Source organism: Mobula birostris, chromosome 2 (genome assembly GCF_030028105.1).
Source record: "Mobula birostris isolate sMobBir1 chromosome 2, sMobBir1.hap1, whole genome shotgun sequence".
Taxonomy (NCBI): Eukaryota; Metazoa; Chordata; class Chondrichthyes; order Myliobatiformes; family Myliobatidae; genus Mobula; species Mobula birostris.
The window spans coordinates 29509005-29525960 of NC_092371.1; the positions used below are offsets into that span (position 1 = coordinate 29509005).

Below are 16956 nucleotides of genomic sequence, written 5' to 3' on the forward strand. Positions count from 1 at the left end.
ATGACAAATAAGACAGTGACAGTGATTCAGGGGATACTTGACAGCAATGGTGACTTGCTGACCAGTCAACAAAACAGAATCACAAACTGACCAGTAAACATTCTGCAGACTATGTACATCAACCACATATAGAATAGAATATGCTCATTTCTAGAGCACTTTTCATATAGACGTTGTAGTTCAAAGTGCTTTACAATGAGATAATGTGCAAACAAGAAAATAAAAAACAAAAAGACATTAATTAAAAGCAAGGTTAAGTCAACAGGTTTCGAGATGGAGTTTAAAAGTGTCAAAGGACTGTGCATCCCTTATTGGTTGAGAAGCTTAGTTCCAAAAGGCTGACTTGCAAATTAACCTTCAAGGAAGGCATCCGTTAGTCCTGCAAGACCATGGATCTACGCCTGGACACAACACATGTCCTCTGCTGGGGCTCGAACTCACAACCTTCAAGTCGCTAGTCCAATGCCTTAACCACTTGGCCACGTGCCTGCACTACCTTCAAGGAAGATTGTTTACATTTAAGAGGCTGACGGAAGAAGACCTGAGAACTCAAGCAGGATTACAAAATGAAAGCAATTCTGTGATGTACTTTGGTCCCAGACCATTGAGAGCTTTAAAAATAAATAAGAGAAATTTAAAATCAATTCTACAAGATACAGGAACTCAGTGCCAGGAGTGATACTCTCCCTCATTCTGGTTTTAGTTAACAGTCTAGCAGTGGTATTCTGAGTGAGTTGATGTTTGTCAACAGATTGTTCTAGAAGGCCAGTAAAAAGTGCTTTGCGTTAATCCAGTCTATGCAATATAAAGGCACGAACTAGTTTCACATGACAGAAACAGACATACCTTTCATCACGTAGAAATGCTGCTCTGGTCACTTACTTAACGTGGGCCAAGTTGCCAAGTTTATAAGTAAGTTTATCTCTTCCAGCTTTGGGACCAACCGGTTTTATCTCTATTGAGTTTTAGGAAATTATTACTCAGTCATTTGTCTGTTGCAGCCCATCCCGGAAGTCAGACAAGGCAGGGTGTCATCATCATCGGGCTCATCCGAGATATACAATTGTGTGCCATCTACACAGAAGTTTAAGCTCTGCAATGATGTCTCCTCAGGTGTAAAGAGAAGAGCAGGGGACCCAGACAACTTCCCTGAGCAACACCAAAAAGTACATTGTTTCTCTTAGAAAACTGCTCCTCTCCAAGACAGAAAACAATCTCTAAGATATGAGCAAAACCAATTGAATGTACTACCAGAGACCAACCCAGTGCTTAAGGATATCTAGAATGTCATGGTCAGTTATGTCAAAGGCAGCACAGAAATCTAGGTGAATTAAAACTGAGACCTGTTGGCATTAATGCTGAACCTGATTCTGAGAGAAAGCAAGCATTAGATTTAGGAGGGCAGTAAATGATAACGCAAAGGACAGGACTGGTGCCATAAATTTTAAACGCATGTACTTCAGTCTTGAAAAATTGTTGACACACAGTCGACTGTATCTAAGGTGCTTTTTGAACACCGTGGCGCATAGCCAGAATAGATTAAAATTGCCAATGAAGCCCAAGTTCACTGCACCGCATCGCATCTGAAGCCAATCATGTAGAGGAGGAGCCTCCTAAAACCCCCAGAGCCATGACCCAGTGTGAGGATTGGTCCAGAGATAAAAATGTCCTTGCCACTGATATCTAGAAATTCAAGGCACCACTAAAGTCACGGCTTGAGCAGCTCAGATTGTTGCTGACCAATGTCATTTGTACCAACATGGTCAACGATCCTCTTCACAGAGGGGTGGTCAGTTAGCAGGTAAGGGAGCTCGCACGTTATATCACAGACAAACACGAAAACAAACAGCTTTGAATTAATCTTCCTGGTGATGGGGTCATGATTATCAGCATTGTTGGAAGTGGGAGAGAAGACAATGGAATCTGCAGTAGCATTGCAACCCGGGAGATAGCCCAAAAGCTACCCCAGTTAGGGTGCAGTGGAGGCTGAGGGGTACCTACTGGCGATCTGGAGCATTTCGCCATTCATAATTGAGTTCCTGATACCCCAGGAGTTGGAGGTTGAGACAAGACAGTGCGGGAAACCCTTCTTATCCAGGATGTTGAATCTATTCTGTAGTTGGATTTCTTGTTGTGAAGGAGTGGAGCGATAATACAACAGACCAAGGCTCCACTAAGGGGGAGTTGAGCTGGTTGATACCTTGGGCCCGGCTCCCATTTGAATCCAGGGTCATTTGGCTCAGCTAGAGAAGCCTCTGAACGTAGAGCAGTGGAATTGGGCCCAATCCAGGGGACAGTGGAGACAGGCTCTCGCTGTGCCAACCATAGTGACTACAGACTTGAGAAACTACTTGCCATCCTTAATCCGATGAAACTGGGATATTCTCCCATTGAGTGTGGCGATTTTCTGGTCACGGCGAAGACAGCCGTCACAGACAAATGGGGAGGTGAAAGGTGTCATGGTCCCTGTCTCCACACAACCGAGTAAAACGGTATCAAGCCTTATCCTTCCCTTATTTCAGTACCAAATCTTTTAGCCAGCTACTCAGCCAGCAGTGCAGAGGTTCAGACCATATAACAATTACAGCACGGAAACAGGCCATCTCGGTCCTTCTAGTCCGTGCAGAACCCTACTCTCACCTAGTCCCACCGACCTGCACTCAGCCCATAACCCTCCATTCCTTTCCTGTCCATATATCTATCCAATTTAACTTTAAATGACAACATCGAACCTGCCTCACCACTTCTGCTGGAAGCTCATTCCACACAGCTACCACTCTCTGAGTAAAGAACTTCCCCCTCATGTTACCCCTAAACTTTTGTCCTTTAACTCTCAACTCAATATTATAATATAACAGACAACAATATTCTTATTATGGCTGCACACAGACAATGGAAGTGGTAAACTGATTAACTCTATATCAGTGACTGCCTGGAGCCTCTTGGCACATGCTGGTCTCCTGAACCTGAGATGTGGACTGCTTCCAGTACTGAACAGATTCCATGTCATCACCAAAAAGCTACTGGTAGAATACGTGACCTCATGTTAATGTCCTCACACAGGCCAGCATTCCAGTTACTGAGGCTCTCATCATGCACAGACAGTTCCACTGGGTAGGTCATGGCTTTCACATGCCCAGCACGAGACTTCCAAATCAGATTCTCTATTCTGCCCTCTGTTGGGTGGACAGAGAGGAAAGAAAAACTCAGGATGTTCCCAGATCCTCTGGGAGAAACACAACATTTCCACTAATTGTTGAGAATCGCTGTCCTCTGACCACTCAAAGTGGAGCAGGAACATGTGTGATGACATGGGGAACTGATACAAGCAAAGAGGCCCAGTATAAATAGCAGGAGGTGCATACCTCCTCTCAAACTGGTGAACCTCATCCCTGCCAAGCAACACCTGCCCTGCAGGAGGCAGAAACAGCCATGTGAGAATCTACAAAACTGAAGTCCTCCTAAGGAACTACCTAAGAAGGAAATGCTGCAAAAATGGGATTGAAGTCTCAAATACTGGTGAACACACACAAAATGCTGGAGGAGCTCAGCGTGTTGGGCAGCATCCACAGAAAGGAATAAACAGCCAAACGTTTAGGACTGGAAAGAAAGGAAGGGGGAAGAAACCGGACTGAGAAGGTGGGGGGGGCGGGGGAATGGAACAATTACAAACTAGAAGGTGACAGGCGAAGCTAGGTGGGTTGTGGGGGGGGGGATAGAAAGTGAGAAGCTGAGGGGTGAGGGGTGGAAAAGGTAAAGGGCTGAAGGAGGAATCTTGACAGGTGAGGAGAGTGGACCATGGGAGAAACAGGAGGAGGGGCACCAAGGGGAGGTGACAGGCATATGAGAAGAGTTAAGAGGGGCACCAGAGTGGGGAATGGAAGAGGGAAAGGGGAGTTGTAAATATTACAGCAAGTTAGAGAAATCAATGCTCATGCCATCAGGATGAAGACTACCCAGACGGAATACGAGGTGCAGCTCCTCATCAAATTGCAAGCAAAAGAAAATCTGCTGATGCTAGAAATCCGAGCAACAAACACAAAATGCTGGAGGAACTCAGCAGGCCAGGCAGCATCTATGGAAAAAAGTACAGTCGATATTTCATCAAGAAGTACTTTTTTCCATAGATGCTGCCTGGCCTGCTGAGTTCTTCCAACATTTTGTGGGCGTGGCCTCATCAAGGCAGTACAGGAAGCCACAGAATATGATGGAATGGGGTTTGGAATTAAAATGTTGGCGACTGGGAAATCCTGCTTGTTGTGGATGGAACAAAGGTGATTGATAAAGTGGTCCCTCAATGTACATTGGGTCTCAACAATGTAGAGAAGGACACGTTGGGAACATTGGATACAGTAGACAACCCTAACAGATTTGCAGGTGAAGTGTTGCCTCACCTGGAAGGACAGTTTGGGGACCTGAGTGGAGGTGACAGAAGAGGTGAATGGGCAGGTGTAGCACTTCTTCCGCTTGCAGAGATAAGTGACAGAAAAGAGATTAGTGCAAGGTGATGAATGGACAACGGAAAAATGCGGAAGAGCAATCCCTGTGGAAGGTGGATAGGGGGAAGGTAAAGATTTGTTTGGTGGTAGGATCCCATTGAAGATGATGGAAGTTGTAGAGAATGATGTGTTGGACATGAAAGCTCGTGGGGTGGTAGGCAAGGACAAGAGGAATTCTATCTGTATTAAGGTGGGAGAAAGATGGGAACTGGAGGAGATACATCAATGGAAGAGGAAGGAAACCCCATACTTTGAAGGGGGGGGCATCACCAATGTTCTGGAAAGGAAAGCCTCATCCTGGTAACAAATGTGGTGAAGACAAAGGGACTGAGAAAATGGAGTGGCATTTTTTTTTAAACAAGTGATAGGGTGGGAAGAAGTATAGCTAAGATAGCTGTGGGAGTTGGTAGGTTTATAAAAGTTTGGCTCCAGAGATGGAGACAGATCAAGAAAAGAGGAGGGGAGTGTCAGAAATGAACTAAGTGAATTTAAGGGCAGGATGGAAGTTGGAGGCAAAATTGATTAAATTGACCAGCTTGGAATGGGTGCTTGAAGCAGTATCAATGCAGTCATTGTTATAGCGCAGAAAGAGTTAGGGGGGCATTACTAGTGAAGTTTAGAACATGAACCATTCCACACAGCCCACAAAAAGGCAGGCATAGTGGGGTGGGGGGGGGGGAAAGAGTGGGCAGCCATGCGGGTGCCCATGGCTACACTTTGGTTTGGAGAAAGTGGCAGGAGCTGAAAGAGAAATTATTTAGTGTGAGAGACAATTCCACCAGATGGAGGAGTGTGGTGGCAGAGGGAACCGGTTGGGTCTGTCGTCAAGAAAGAAGCGGAGAGTTTTGAGGCCTTCTTGGTGGGGGTGGGGGGGGGGTGGTAGAAACATCCATGGTGAAAATGAAGTAATCAGCTCCAGGGAATTGACAGTTGTTTTTAAGATTGAGAGCATGTGATTGAAGTGTCGCAGGTGTACACTGGAAGAGACTGAACCAAGAAGGATAGAATAGAGTTGAGGTATGCGGACACAAGTTCAGTGGGGTAGGAGCAGGCAGTAATAATGGGCCTACAGACAGTCAGGTTTGTGGATCTTGGTAGGAGGTAGAAATGAGCAGTGTGCGGTTAAGAACTCTGAGGCTGGTGGCAGTGGATAGGAGATCTTCATAGATGTTGAGTTTGGTGATGGTGCAGGAGACAATGGACTGATGGGCCTGAGTGGAGACCTTTTCCGGGGGTAAGCAAGAGGAGATATCAACTATTGATGAATACCATTGGATAACACAGTACGCTTTTCACTCTTTCGGCTATTTCCCACATGAACCTGAGAACTTTATTGGCAGCAAGTGTCAGCGACAACTTCATCAGGAAACTAATGCTTTCCTTAACCTTAGTACACAAAGCCAGAAATTGTACATGGTAAATTCTTTAACATAGACAGCACCAGTACAGTCATCTGCAATTTACAGGAAGGAGATATTGAGCTTAGTGACATGGTGTCAAGACAACAACCTTTCCTTCAATGTCAGCAAACAAAGGAGCTGGTCATTGATTTCGGGGGGGGGGGAAGAAGGGAGGGTGTACACGTTCCTGTCTTCATCAAAAGTGCTGAGGTTCAGAGGACTAAGAGCTTTAAGTTTCTAGGAGTGAACCTCACCAACCTGATCCAAGCACAAACAAAAAAAAGCTCACCAACACCCGCACTTTCAGAGGCTAAAGACATTTAGCATGCTCCTGACGACCCTTACCACCTTTTAATTGATGCACCATAGAAAACATCCTGTCTGCATACATCACGACTTGTCAACTGCTCTGCACGTCACTCATGGAACTGTCGAAAGTTGTAGAAACAGCTCAAAACACCGTGAAGAGTAACTTCCCCTCCATGGATTCAGTCTTCACCTTCCTCTGCCTCAGTAAAGCAGTCTGCATAATCAGACCCCACTCACCCCAGCCATTCTCTCTTCCCTCTTCCATGGGGCAGAAGATTAGATTAGATTAGATTAGATTATGAGGACACTCAGTCCTCGTTTATTGTCATTTAGAAATGCATGCATGCATTAAGAAATGATACAATGTTCCTCCAGAGTGATATCACAAAGAAAAACAGGACAAACCAAAGACTAACACTGACAAGACCACCTAATTATAACATACAGTTACAGCAGTGCAAAGCAATACCATAATTTGATAAAGAGCAGACCATGGCACGGTAAAAAAAAGTCTCAAAGTTCCGATTGACTCCTGAGAGTCCCCTATAGCAGGCGGCAGAAGGGAGAAACTCTCTCTGCCATAAGCCTTCAGGCACCGACAACTGTCGATGCATTGGAAACACCCGACCACAGCCGACTATGAGTCTGTCCTCTAACCAGCCCTTCGACACCGAGCACTTCGACCCCATCCCGGCTGCCGAGCAACAAGTAAAGCCGAGGACTAGAGGCCTTCCCCTCCAGAGATACCACAAGACACCAGCTTCTACCCCACTGTTATAAAACTATTTAAGTTTCCTAGTATGATAAGTCGGACTCGACCTCACAATCTACCTCGTTATGATCTTGCATCTTATTGTCTCCCTGTACGGCACTTTCTCTCTAGCTGTTACATTTTATTCTGCATTCTGTTATTGTTTTACTTTGTTCCACTTCAATGCACTGTGTAATGATCTGAATGATGAGTATGCAAGAAAAGCTTTTCATTGTATCTTGCTACATGTGACAATAATAAACCAATTCCAGCTTTAAGAATTTCCAAATCTTTAAAAGAAATAAGATACTACTTTTACCTGTCCTTTCAAGCTCATCACTCTCAAAGCTGCATAAAAAATCAGTGTCACTGTCCACAGCTTGGGCCCCGTTTTCTTCCGCTACATCCGAATCCCCGAAGCTCAGCGTCCCGCTGAGACGGGCGGACACCCCGTCTGTCTCGTCGTAAAGTTCCGATCTCTCGGGAAAGTCTTCCGCCGTTTCATCAGCAACACCGCATTTCTCAGCTTTCCTCCGAAACCTGTGGAGAAGTTTCGAGGCCATGTCCTGCACTCTGCAAGCAAGAGCACGTAACTGTTTACAGTCGAGTAGTGCACTCTTAAAGCAGCACTCATTCCAAGATGCAATGCACTGGGGTAAAGCAATTGAACTTTATCAGAACGTCGAATTTTGCATGAACATTAAATGTTTCCAGTTAAAGAGTGTATTACGACATTGTATTACCAGTACTCGTGGAATTGCAGTAACACACAGCGCTTAACCCCACTGGAGAGGCAAGGCAACAAGTTACTCTCCACAACAGAAGGCGCTGGCCGGGAGCCGCCCACGGGAGGCAGGAAGCTGCTGTTTTCCACTGATTAACGACCAGTTTATGGAAGACATTCAGCCAATGCATACGAGTTTAGCAAGAAATAAATTAGAGTCGAGCGGAGGGAGGGTTGTTGGTCAGCGCACAAATGGAGCGGGTAGCCTCGCCCGGCTCACAACACCCCCCCCACTTCCTCCACATCCATACCCCTCGCCGGGGCAAGTCAGAGGCCCGGCCTCGCACCGTGCGTCCGTCGCCACCAACGTGCAACGTGAGCTCGGCTGCTTTCCTGGGACTCACCTGGACAGCTACCCAGGTTTCATGGCCGGCTCCGCTCCCTCTCCGCCGGGGAAACGTTCCCCGCCTCTCGCCTGACTCAACACAAGAACCGCCCACTGCAGGCGTTGGCAGGATTTCGGTGCAGCTGCCCAACTCCCGGCTGCTGCCGGCCGCCGGTGTGCACCCCCCAAACCCCCATCCATCCTCCCTCCCTCCATCCCGCGACGGCCGAGAGAGGCGGGACTGCCACCGAAGGCCGAGGCCGGGGCAGGAGGGGAATGTAGCGACCGTGATTTAACACGGAAAGTAAAAACCTCAGGGAATGAGTTGGACGCAGAAAGTTCATTGAGAGTAAAGCATCACTCAGCCTGGTACCCTGACGTGAAAGTTTGCAATGGTTTAACATGAGTATTGACCGGAAACCCTGCTTTGCTGAGTAGATGGGGGTTTCTCGACTAAAAAATGATTGCGACTGCCGATCGAGGATTGTGGAAAGGATCAAACAGGGACGCCATCGCTGAATGGACGTGCGCCGTCCCTTGCATTAATCTTTCCACGTATGCAGAGTTCCCGTTGTGTGTGGTCGAGGGGGGTGGCTGGGGTGGCTGGATTTGTCTGCTAATGTCTCTGAGAAAGATCTGTTTCAAAGTCCATTCCATATCCTTTCCCAGTTTGATTAATATAAACAAAAAATAATATGAGCTCAAAGCTTCGAGGCACAAAGTCTCGGCGCTGTTTGTCGTCAAACATATCGAACGATAAGTTTGTCACTGTCAGCTACAATGAACATTTTGAAACGCAATTTAACTTGGCAAGTTAACTCCCATTTAACTAGAAATATCAACACTGTTTCTTTCTCTATGGATGCTGCCTGATGTGAATTTACAACATTTTCTCTTTTGAAAGTTAATTTATTATCAATGTACACTTGGTGTATGTTATCGTGAGGTTCATTTTCTTGCCAGTATTCACGTTAGGTACAAAGAAACAATAGAATCGATTAAAAATGCACACAAAAGCAGACAGATAACTGATGTGCAAAAGAAGGAAAAAATGTGCAAATATACATATTAATAGTGAATGTGAGTTGTAGATTCCTTGAGAGTGAGTCAATAAGTTGTGGAATCAGTTCAGAGTTGACGTGAGTGAAGTTATCCATGCTGGTTCAGTAGCCTGGTGGTTGGAGGGTAATGACTGGTGGTGTGGGACCTAAGGCTCCTGTACCTCCTTCCCAATGGCATCAATAAGAAGAGGGCATGGTCTGGATGGTGGCAAGGCATGTTGTGGGGAAGTGGGGAAGACTTTTCCTGTGAAGCAACACACAGAAGATGCTGGAGGAACTCAGCAGGCCAGGAAACATCTATGGAAGAGAATAAATAGTCAACATTTCAACTGGCTTAGATGGTGAGAACTTTTGTGAACCATCTAACATCTAGTTTTTCAGTTGGAAGAGGAAGCAATTGTACATTGCTCTTGCTCAGTCTGTCTTAGATGAAGAAAAACAAGGGTATGCTTTGGAAGGAGAGATTGAGAAAGTCGAAGGTCAGATCGGCCGAGGTTGTCTCTCAGCGGAGGAGATCAGAAAGGCTGAAATGGAGATCACTGAATTTTTCCAAAGAAAGAGATTTCCAGAGGAATTTGCAAGTTTGCAAAGGGGAGAAAGAGTGAAAAGGAACAGCCATATTTTCAAGCTCAATCCAGTACTTGAAGATGGTGTCTTGAGAGTTGGTGGATGGCTTAGTAGGGTAACCATGCCTGAAGAGTTGTAGCATCCTGTTATACTGTCAAAGGATCATATCTTAGATCTCATTCTGAGGCATGTACATCAAGAGGTGGGACATGGTGGTCGTAACCACGTGTTATCTAGGCTGTGCCAAAAATACTGGATTCCTCGTGCGAGTACAGCTGTAAGATGAAACCTGTCTAAGTGTATTACTTTTTGATGGTTGTATGCAGCCACAGGATGCCAGTATGTGGCAGATCCACCTCTGGACAGAGTCTCTGTGGATGAACCTTGTTTACACGTGTAGGAGTGAACTACTTTGGAGCTTTTGAGGTGAAGAGCAGAAGGAGTATGTTGAAGGGATATGGGGTCATATTTACCTGTCTAGCTATACGAGCTGTTCACATTGAAGTGACATCTTCTTTAGACACAGATTCCTTTGTTAATTCACCTCACTGCTTTATAGCAAGACAAGTACAGGTTTGTGAACTGCACTCTGCTAATGCGACAAACTTTGTTGGAGCTGAGTGTGAGTTGCGAGAAGCCATTGAGAAGTGGAATCATTCATGGATTAGTAATGTCCTTCTTCAAAAAGGAATTGTGGATTTTTAACCCCCCGGCTGGTTCACATCATGGAGGAACATGGGTGAAGTTGATCAGGTCTGTGTGAAAGGTCCTCAATTCCACTATGAAGGTATGGGTCTTGACGAAGAGAGTTTCCATTCATTGCTTTGTGAAGTTGAGGCTATTATCAATGGTCATCCAATTCCTAAAGCATCCCCCGATTCCAATGATTTGGAAGCATTAACACCCAACCATGTGCTGCTTCCGAAGATCTCATCATCCTTACCACCAGGAGAGTTTCAAAAGGAAGACATTTATGCTCATTGTAGATACAAGCAGGTCCAATACATGTCAAACTTGTTTTGGAAATGGTGGGTCAATGAGTATTTACCACAATTGCAGGAATGTCTGAAATGGTCAGGTATGAAATGGAATTTCGTCCCATGAGTTATTGCGCTTATTGTTGATGACATAATGCCTCAAAACTCATGGATTGCCAGAAGAGTCATTCATAGAAGAGGAGTTGTGTGCACATCAAGACCAAGACCAGCTGCCTAGACAGGCCTATAACCAAGATCTGTCTTCTACAGGAGGCAGAGGTTTGAGGAGATATGTTGTGTCAGTACAACTACGTATCAAACAAAAGCATGCACAAGGGAGATTGCTTTAACTTTTGTATTCACATTGAAGCAAGGGGGGGAAGGGAGAGAGAACACAGATCAATGTGCATGTGTACACAACAGATCAATGCATGTAGGTAAGTTATCAGTCCATGAGTAATGCTAAGGGGAGTTATTGCTCTAAAATAAATCAATCCATACAGTACACTTCCTCCCCCTTTAGATTAATGTGGCATAAAACTGTAGATGTCATAAAATATTCAACTTCACTTTCACAACCCATATTCAGATAAACATGTTTTCACAGTAAAAGTCCATAACAAACTTCACTATACTAAAGATTCAGTCTTTCAGGTGGCAGTCTTGTTTCTTTCAGGATAGTGCCTTTGGACCTGTGGAGTGGCATCAGGTTCGGCAGGTGTCTTGTCAAAGACAAATTTCTCTGTCTCAGGTGTCATGTTGCTGATAGTGACTTTATCATCACTGAGAGGCAAGTCCCGTGGCTGCATTGTGTCTGTTGTTGGATGCAGTCAACTCAGTTGTGTTCTTTGGCTGAGCATCCATTATCTGGTCCACATGACGTCTCCACATCTGATCTCCAACATCCACTGTGTACATCAGTGGTCCAGATCTTGTAGCTACAAGCCCACTTGTCTTCTCGGTAATCACACACTAGGGCTTCCCGTCCAACCTCGAAGTCCTTGCAGCTTCACTGGATGATCTGTTTATTCTGTACTTTCCTCTGTAGATCTGGTTTCAGGAGCTCCATGTGAGATCTCAGATTCCTGCTCATGAACAGCATAGCAGGTGTTTAATTTGTCATCACATGAACAGAGTTCTGTTACACAAAAAGGAAATTGTCCTTGTGCTGTTGAGAAATATCCTCCCTGTCCATAGCTTTAATGGACTTCTAGAAGTCTGGGATAAACTTTTCAGCTAACCCATTTGTTGCTGGATGGTGAGGAGCTGACTTGAAATGTTTGATGCCATTTTTCTTCATGAATCTTCTGAACTCTTCTGAAGTGTATTGCAGTCCGTTGTCACTCATAATTTGTTTAGGTAAGCCATTGCTGGCAAGGATATCCTCAGAGTGGAAACAGTCTTTTCTGATGTGGTTGACTTCATTGGTATGAGCTCTGGCCACTTTGAATGTGCATCCACAACAATCAGAAACGTGGAGTCCATCAATGGCCCAGCAAAGTCAATACATACTCGTTACCATGATGAAGGCTGACACTCCCACAGGTGTAATGGTGTCTGTAGGGATACATTTTGAATTTTGTGCATCCTGAAAAGCTTTTGGTTAAGTCTTCAATCAGTCTACCTATTCCCAGCCACCACGTGTAGCTCCGGGTGAGATTCTTCATCTTGACTGTGTCCAGGTGTCCCTCGTGCAGATTCTCTAACACTCTAGTGCACAGTTTAGAGGGAACCACAACGTGAAATCCACATATCAGCATTCTTTCACATATGGACAGATGGTCTCACCTCACCGAGAACTTCGGAAACATAGCATTACCATGAGCTGGCTATCCTGGCATGGTGATGTCATAGACTTTAGTCAACATCGGGTCATTCCTTGTTTCCCTTTGTATCTCAGAATTTGTTATCGACAACTGGTCCACCAATGCTGTGTTGAACACTTCTGCTGGGTCACAATATGAGGGCTTTTTTCCTTCTGTTGCCAACAGTGGTAGACGTGACAAGCCATCAGTATTGCTGTGTTGTTTGGTACCTTTGAACTCTACGTTATAAGTGTGTGCTCCCGGGGATAGTATCCAACATTGTAACCGGGTAGCAGTCATCACTGGAATTCCCTTCCTGGAATTGAAAGTGGACACAAGGGGCTTGTAATCTGTCACTAGGGTAAACTTTTGTCTGTAGAGTTTATGGTGGAACTTCTTTATTCCCCATGCTAGACTAAGGTCCTCTCGGTCGATCTGTACGTAGTTGCATTCTGCCTTGTCAGTGATCTTGAAGCAAATGCAATCAGGCATTCAGATCCATCTTTCATAATGTGTGACAAAATGGCCCCAATGCCTTAAGGGGATGAATTGCATTCCAGGCTGATGGGCAGAGGTGGGTCATAATGGGTGACCAGTTCATCTGATGTTATTAGTCTCTTTGTTTCCTTGAATGCTCTTTCACATCTTTCTGACCATTCCCACTTTGTTCCTTTCTGCAACACTTCCACCAGTGGGTGCAACATAGTAGCAATGTTTGGGAGAAACCGGTGGTAATATTTTACAAGACCCAAGTATGACCTGAGTTGTGACACATTCTCTGGTTTAGGAGCCTGTAGCACTGCTTCAATCTTCTCTTGTGACTTATGTAAGCCATACTTGTCAATGATATGTCCACAATATGAGACTTCATGCTTGAAAAACTCACATTTCACACTCTTTGCACGCAGACCATACTCACTCAGCCTGGTAAACACTTTACCAAGGTTCTGGAGGTGCTCTTCATCATTTCTGCCAGTCACAATGATATCATCAAGGTAACATTGTGTTCCTGGAATATCCTGGAGCCTTGTTCCATTGCTCTTTGTCAGATTGCTGGAGCTGATGTGATGCCACAGACAAGACAATTATGCTGGAACAGCCCCTTGTAAGTGTTGATTGTGAGGAACTTTCTGCTTGACACCTCAATCTCCATTTGCAGATAGACTTGTGACAAGTCAGTCTTTTAAAATCTCTCCCCACCTGCCAAAGATGCAAAAATGTCTCCTATCTGTGGCAAGGTTATTGCACAGTACACAGCACCAGGTTGATGCTCTCTTTAAAGTCCCCGCATATGCGAGAAGCTCCTGCCTTCCCTTTCTTGATCACCGGGACAGTGGGCACAGCCCAATCACTCCACTCAACCTTGGAGAGAATGCCAGATGTCTCCAAGCTCTGCAGTTCAGCATCTACATCAGGACATAGTATGTGAGGCACTGGATGCGCTTTATGGAATCTTGGTGTAGCTGCTTCATCCAGTTCAATTCTGACCTTCATGCCTTTGAGTCTACCAATATCCTTCTCAAACAGCTTCTCACTAGCATTATGCGGCTGTACCAGTCTCTGGTTAGTGCTACCATTTGGGCTTTTTTTGCCTGTTGATGTCACACTGGGAGCTTTGATTGTGTTCCAGTCTAGTTGGATTTTTCTCAACCATTCATGTCCAAAAAGTGCTGGCCCAACACTTTTCAATACATGAAGTTCTAACTTCTGTGTTTGGCCTCCATACATCACCGTCACTCTTAGTTTGCTTGTGGGAGACACTTCTTCATCGGTGTAGGTCTTTAGCATCAGTGAGGTCCTTTCTACTGGTAGCTTAGAAAACAGCCTGTTGTAGTCAGCCTCTGAAATTTATAGCCAAAGCTGATTCTGTATCCAGCTCCATTTACAGTTTTACACCGGATACATCTATTTGAACCAGATGATTTTGTGATCTGCTTCAGTGATGCTATGCAGTTCTAGACATGGCCGCTCACCTTTGTCAGACTCTGTGTTGTCCAATTCTGCTTCACATTTAGTCACTTTATGCATTTGTTTAGCTTTGTGTTTGAATCTTTTAACTCTGTATAGTTTTTCTCTTTGTTTGTTGTTTTTGTCTGACTTGCACACTGGCTCTATGTGACCTTGGCTGTGACACTTCCTGCAGACCTTTTCTTTGAAACAACAGTCAAAGGATTTTCCACATCGATAACATTTTTGGTTTTTCGCACCATTCAGGGACATTTTGTGCATTTCATATTCTAAGCTCCTTTTCTGTAGTTCTGCTGTATCCTTTGCTATAGTCTCTAAAGATATTGCAATGGTCAATGGCTGTTTTAGAGTTAAGTTTCTTTCTGACAGTGGCTTCTTTTGACTGTTTTAACTATGCATGCCGCATACAAGCCTAACCCTTAATACATCAGAAAGTCCTTCTCTAAAGTCACAGTACTGGGAAAATTTGCACAGTTCTGCAATGTATTCAGTAATGTTTTCATTCTTTGACTGGTTCCTTTTGTTAAATCTAAATCTCTCAGTTATTACCAGCAGTTTTGGGTGCAAAAATTTGTAATAATTTCATCAAACATCTTACTTGCTGCCTTTTCAGGAGTTACTAAGTTGCATAAGCGCCAGTATGTTTTAGTACCCATTAAGCTAAGAAGTGCAGAGACTTTATTTTCCTAGTCAACGTTGTTCACATTACAATACTGTTCACTGTCTCAATATATGATTCCCAGTCCTCATTAGCACTATCAATTTCGTCAACTTTCGCGACTAAGGCCATCACCTCCTGTTTTTTTTTTACTTTAACTTTGCTAGTTGTTGTCTTTCACTGTGTACTGTGCAGTTACTCGTGTATCCCTTTGTTAGCGTCTGTGCCATGTCTATACTGTTTAACTCTTTCCTCTCGGTATCTCTGTCCAGACTTTTAGGTTCGTATTTGTCACCAATTTGTTGTGTCTGTACAACTACATATCAAATAAATAAAAGCACATGCGTGGGAGATCAGGTTAACTTGTGTATTCATATTGTAGAGAAAGAGAGAGACAGACAGACAGAGCACAGATCAATGTGCATGCATAGACAACAGATCAGTGTGCATAGATAAGTTATCAGTCCATGAGTAGTGCTAAGGCGAGTCATTGCTCTAAAAGAGATCAATCCATATATTACAAGCTACATTCTGCACTAGGCTAAGTGGTGGTAACCTCTGGCCTAGATGACTGTTACATGACTTGACTGGAAGAAGAAAGAAGAAAGAATATTTGCATAAATGTTAAGATGTTTGTCTTGAAGAATTCATGTCTCATATTTTAGTAGTATGTAGTTGTAATTATTATACAGTCATAATTTGGGGCTGGGATGTAGAGGCCATATATCTATTTTCTGGTCTGTGGAAGCCATGGATCTATTTTCTGTCTGTATTATATTTTGTGGCATGTTTATTATGGTAATCTGTCATTTGGGTTGTGGCATGGTAGAAGCAAATGAGTAACCATGCTTGCAGTTACTTTGTTGTTAGCCAGAAAGAGTGAGCCATGGGAAATGATTTTTTTGTTCGCCACTTAAATATGCTGTTAGCTAATTGAAATGCTAATTTAGTTTGACCACTAATTACACCTAGTATTGTTGGATCTCTGTTCTAATCCTTAAAGTTCTTCTGGGGTTTAAGAATGGTGAGCAATCTTAATTCTGAACAATTATTTATTTTAAAGTTTAAACAAACATACAAGGACTAAGCCAACTAAGTGAAAAGCCGGGAAGCAAAGCAGAGATTCAAGCAAAGAAGACGAAGATGAAAAGATGAAAAAGAAAAGATGGCACCTCTGAAGAATCGGTCACCTTTATCATCGAGATAAGACAAAATTCCTTAGATAAAAATAAACCAATCACTGGTTGCATAATTACATCACGTGCGTAATATTCTAATATTTAGCCAATGAAAAATAAAAAGGCATATGTAACTGTTATAATGCCTTCTGCCAGTAAGTGGGGACAAACCACCACATACTGTGAAAATTACATGAATTTGTTAAAAAGTACAAATGATTAAACTACAGCTTCAGTCTTACATTAATTCATCTAATAACTAATAAAAAGTAGGAAATAGTTAAAAGGTATAAAAAAGACAAACTACTGTTTAACTGAGTAGCAATTTATGTATCTGAATGAAATACAGAATACATTAGAACACCATCAATATCTCTACAGTTCTATAAAACTGTGTATCAGTTCCAAATAGGAGGAATTCATTTGCCATGTTCTTTTGATTGGCTGTAAACGTACAAAATCAGCACAGACACCTATCTTTGTATAACTTACAGACTTGGCCACAAAGCCATCAATTCCGTCATTCAGATCATTAAATATATTATGTGAAAGGTAGCAAACACAATACCTATCCCTAGGGAATATCACTAATCATTGGCAGTCAGCCAGAAAAGGACCCCTTTATTCTCACTCTTTACCTTCTGCCAGTCAACCAATCTTCCATCCATGCTCAT

At 43.8% G+C, this 16956-nt stretch overlaps 1 protein-coding gene across 6 annotated transcripts in view; it reads right to left on the reverse strand.

Annotated features, from left to right (window-relative positions):
• Positions 1–16956, reverse strand: part of snx21 (sorting nexin family member 21) — a 167130-nt gene that overhangs the window by 83899 nt on the left and 66275 nt on the right. For 4 of the 6 annotated variants that reach the window (XR_011882724.1, XM_072239411.1, XM_072239402.1 and 1 more), the window contains exons 1-2: positions 8088–8247; positions 7279–7532 (exon numbers count right to left, since the gene is read on the reverse strand). Coding sequence is in view for 5 of the 6 variants with exons in the window: in XM_072239411.1 (XP_072095512.1) it covers positions 7279–7522 (244 nt within the window). In the remaining variant the exon portion in view is untranslated. Of the gene's footprint in view, positions 1–7278; positions 7533–7702; positions 8038–8087; positions 8248–16956 lie in introns of those variants that run through there. The other 2 variants (XM_072239381.1, XM_072239389.1) reach the window with 2 other exon arrangements.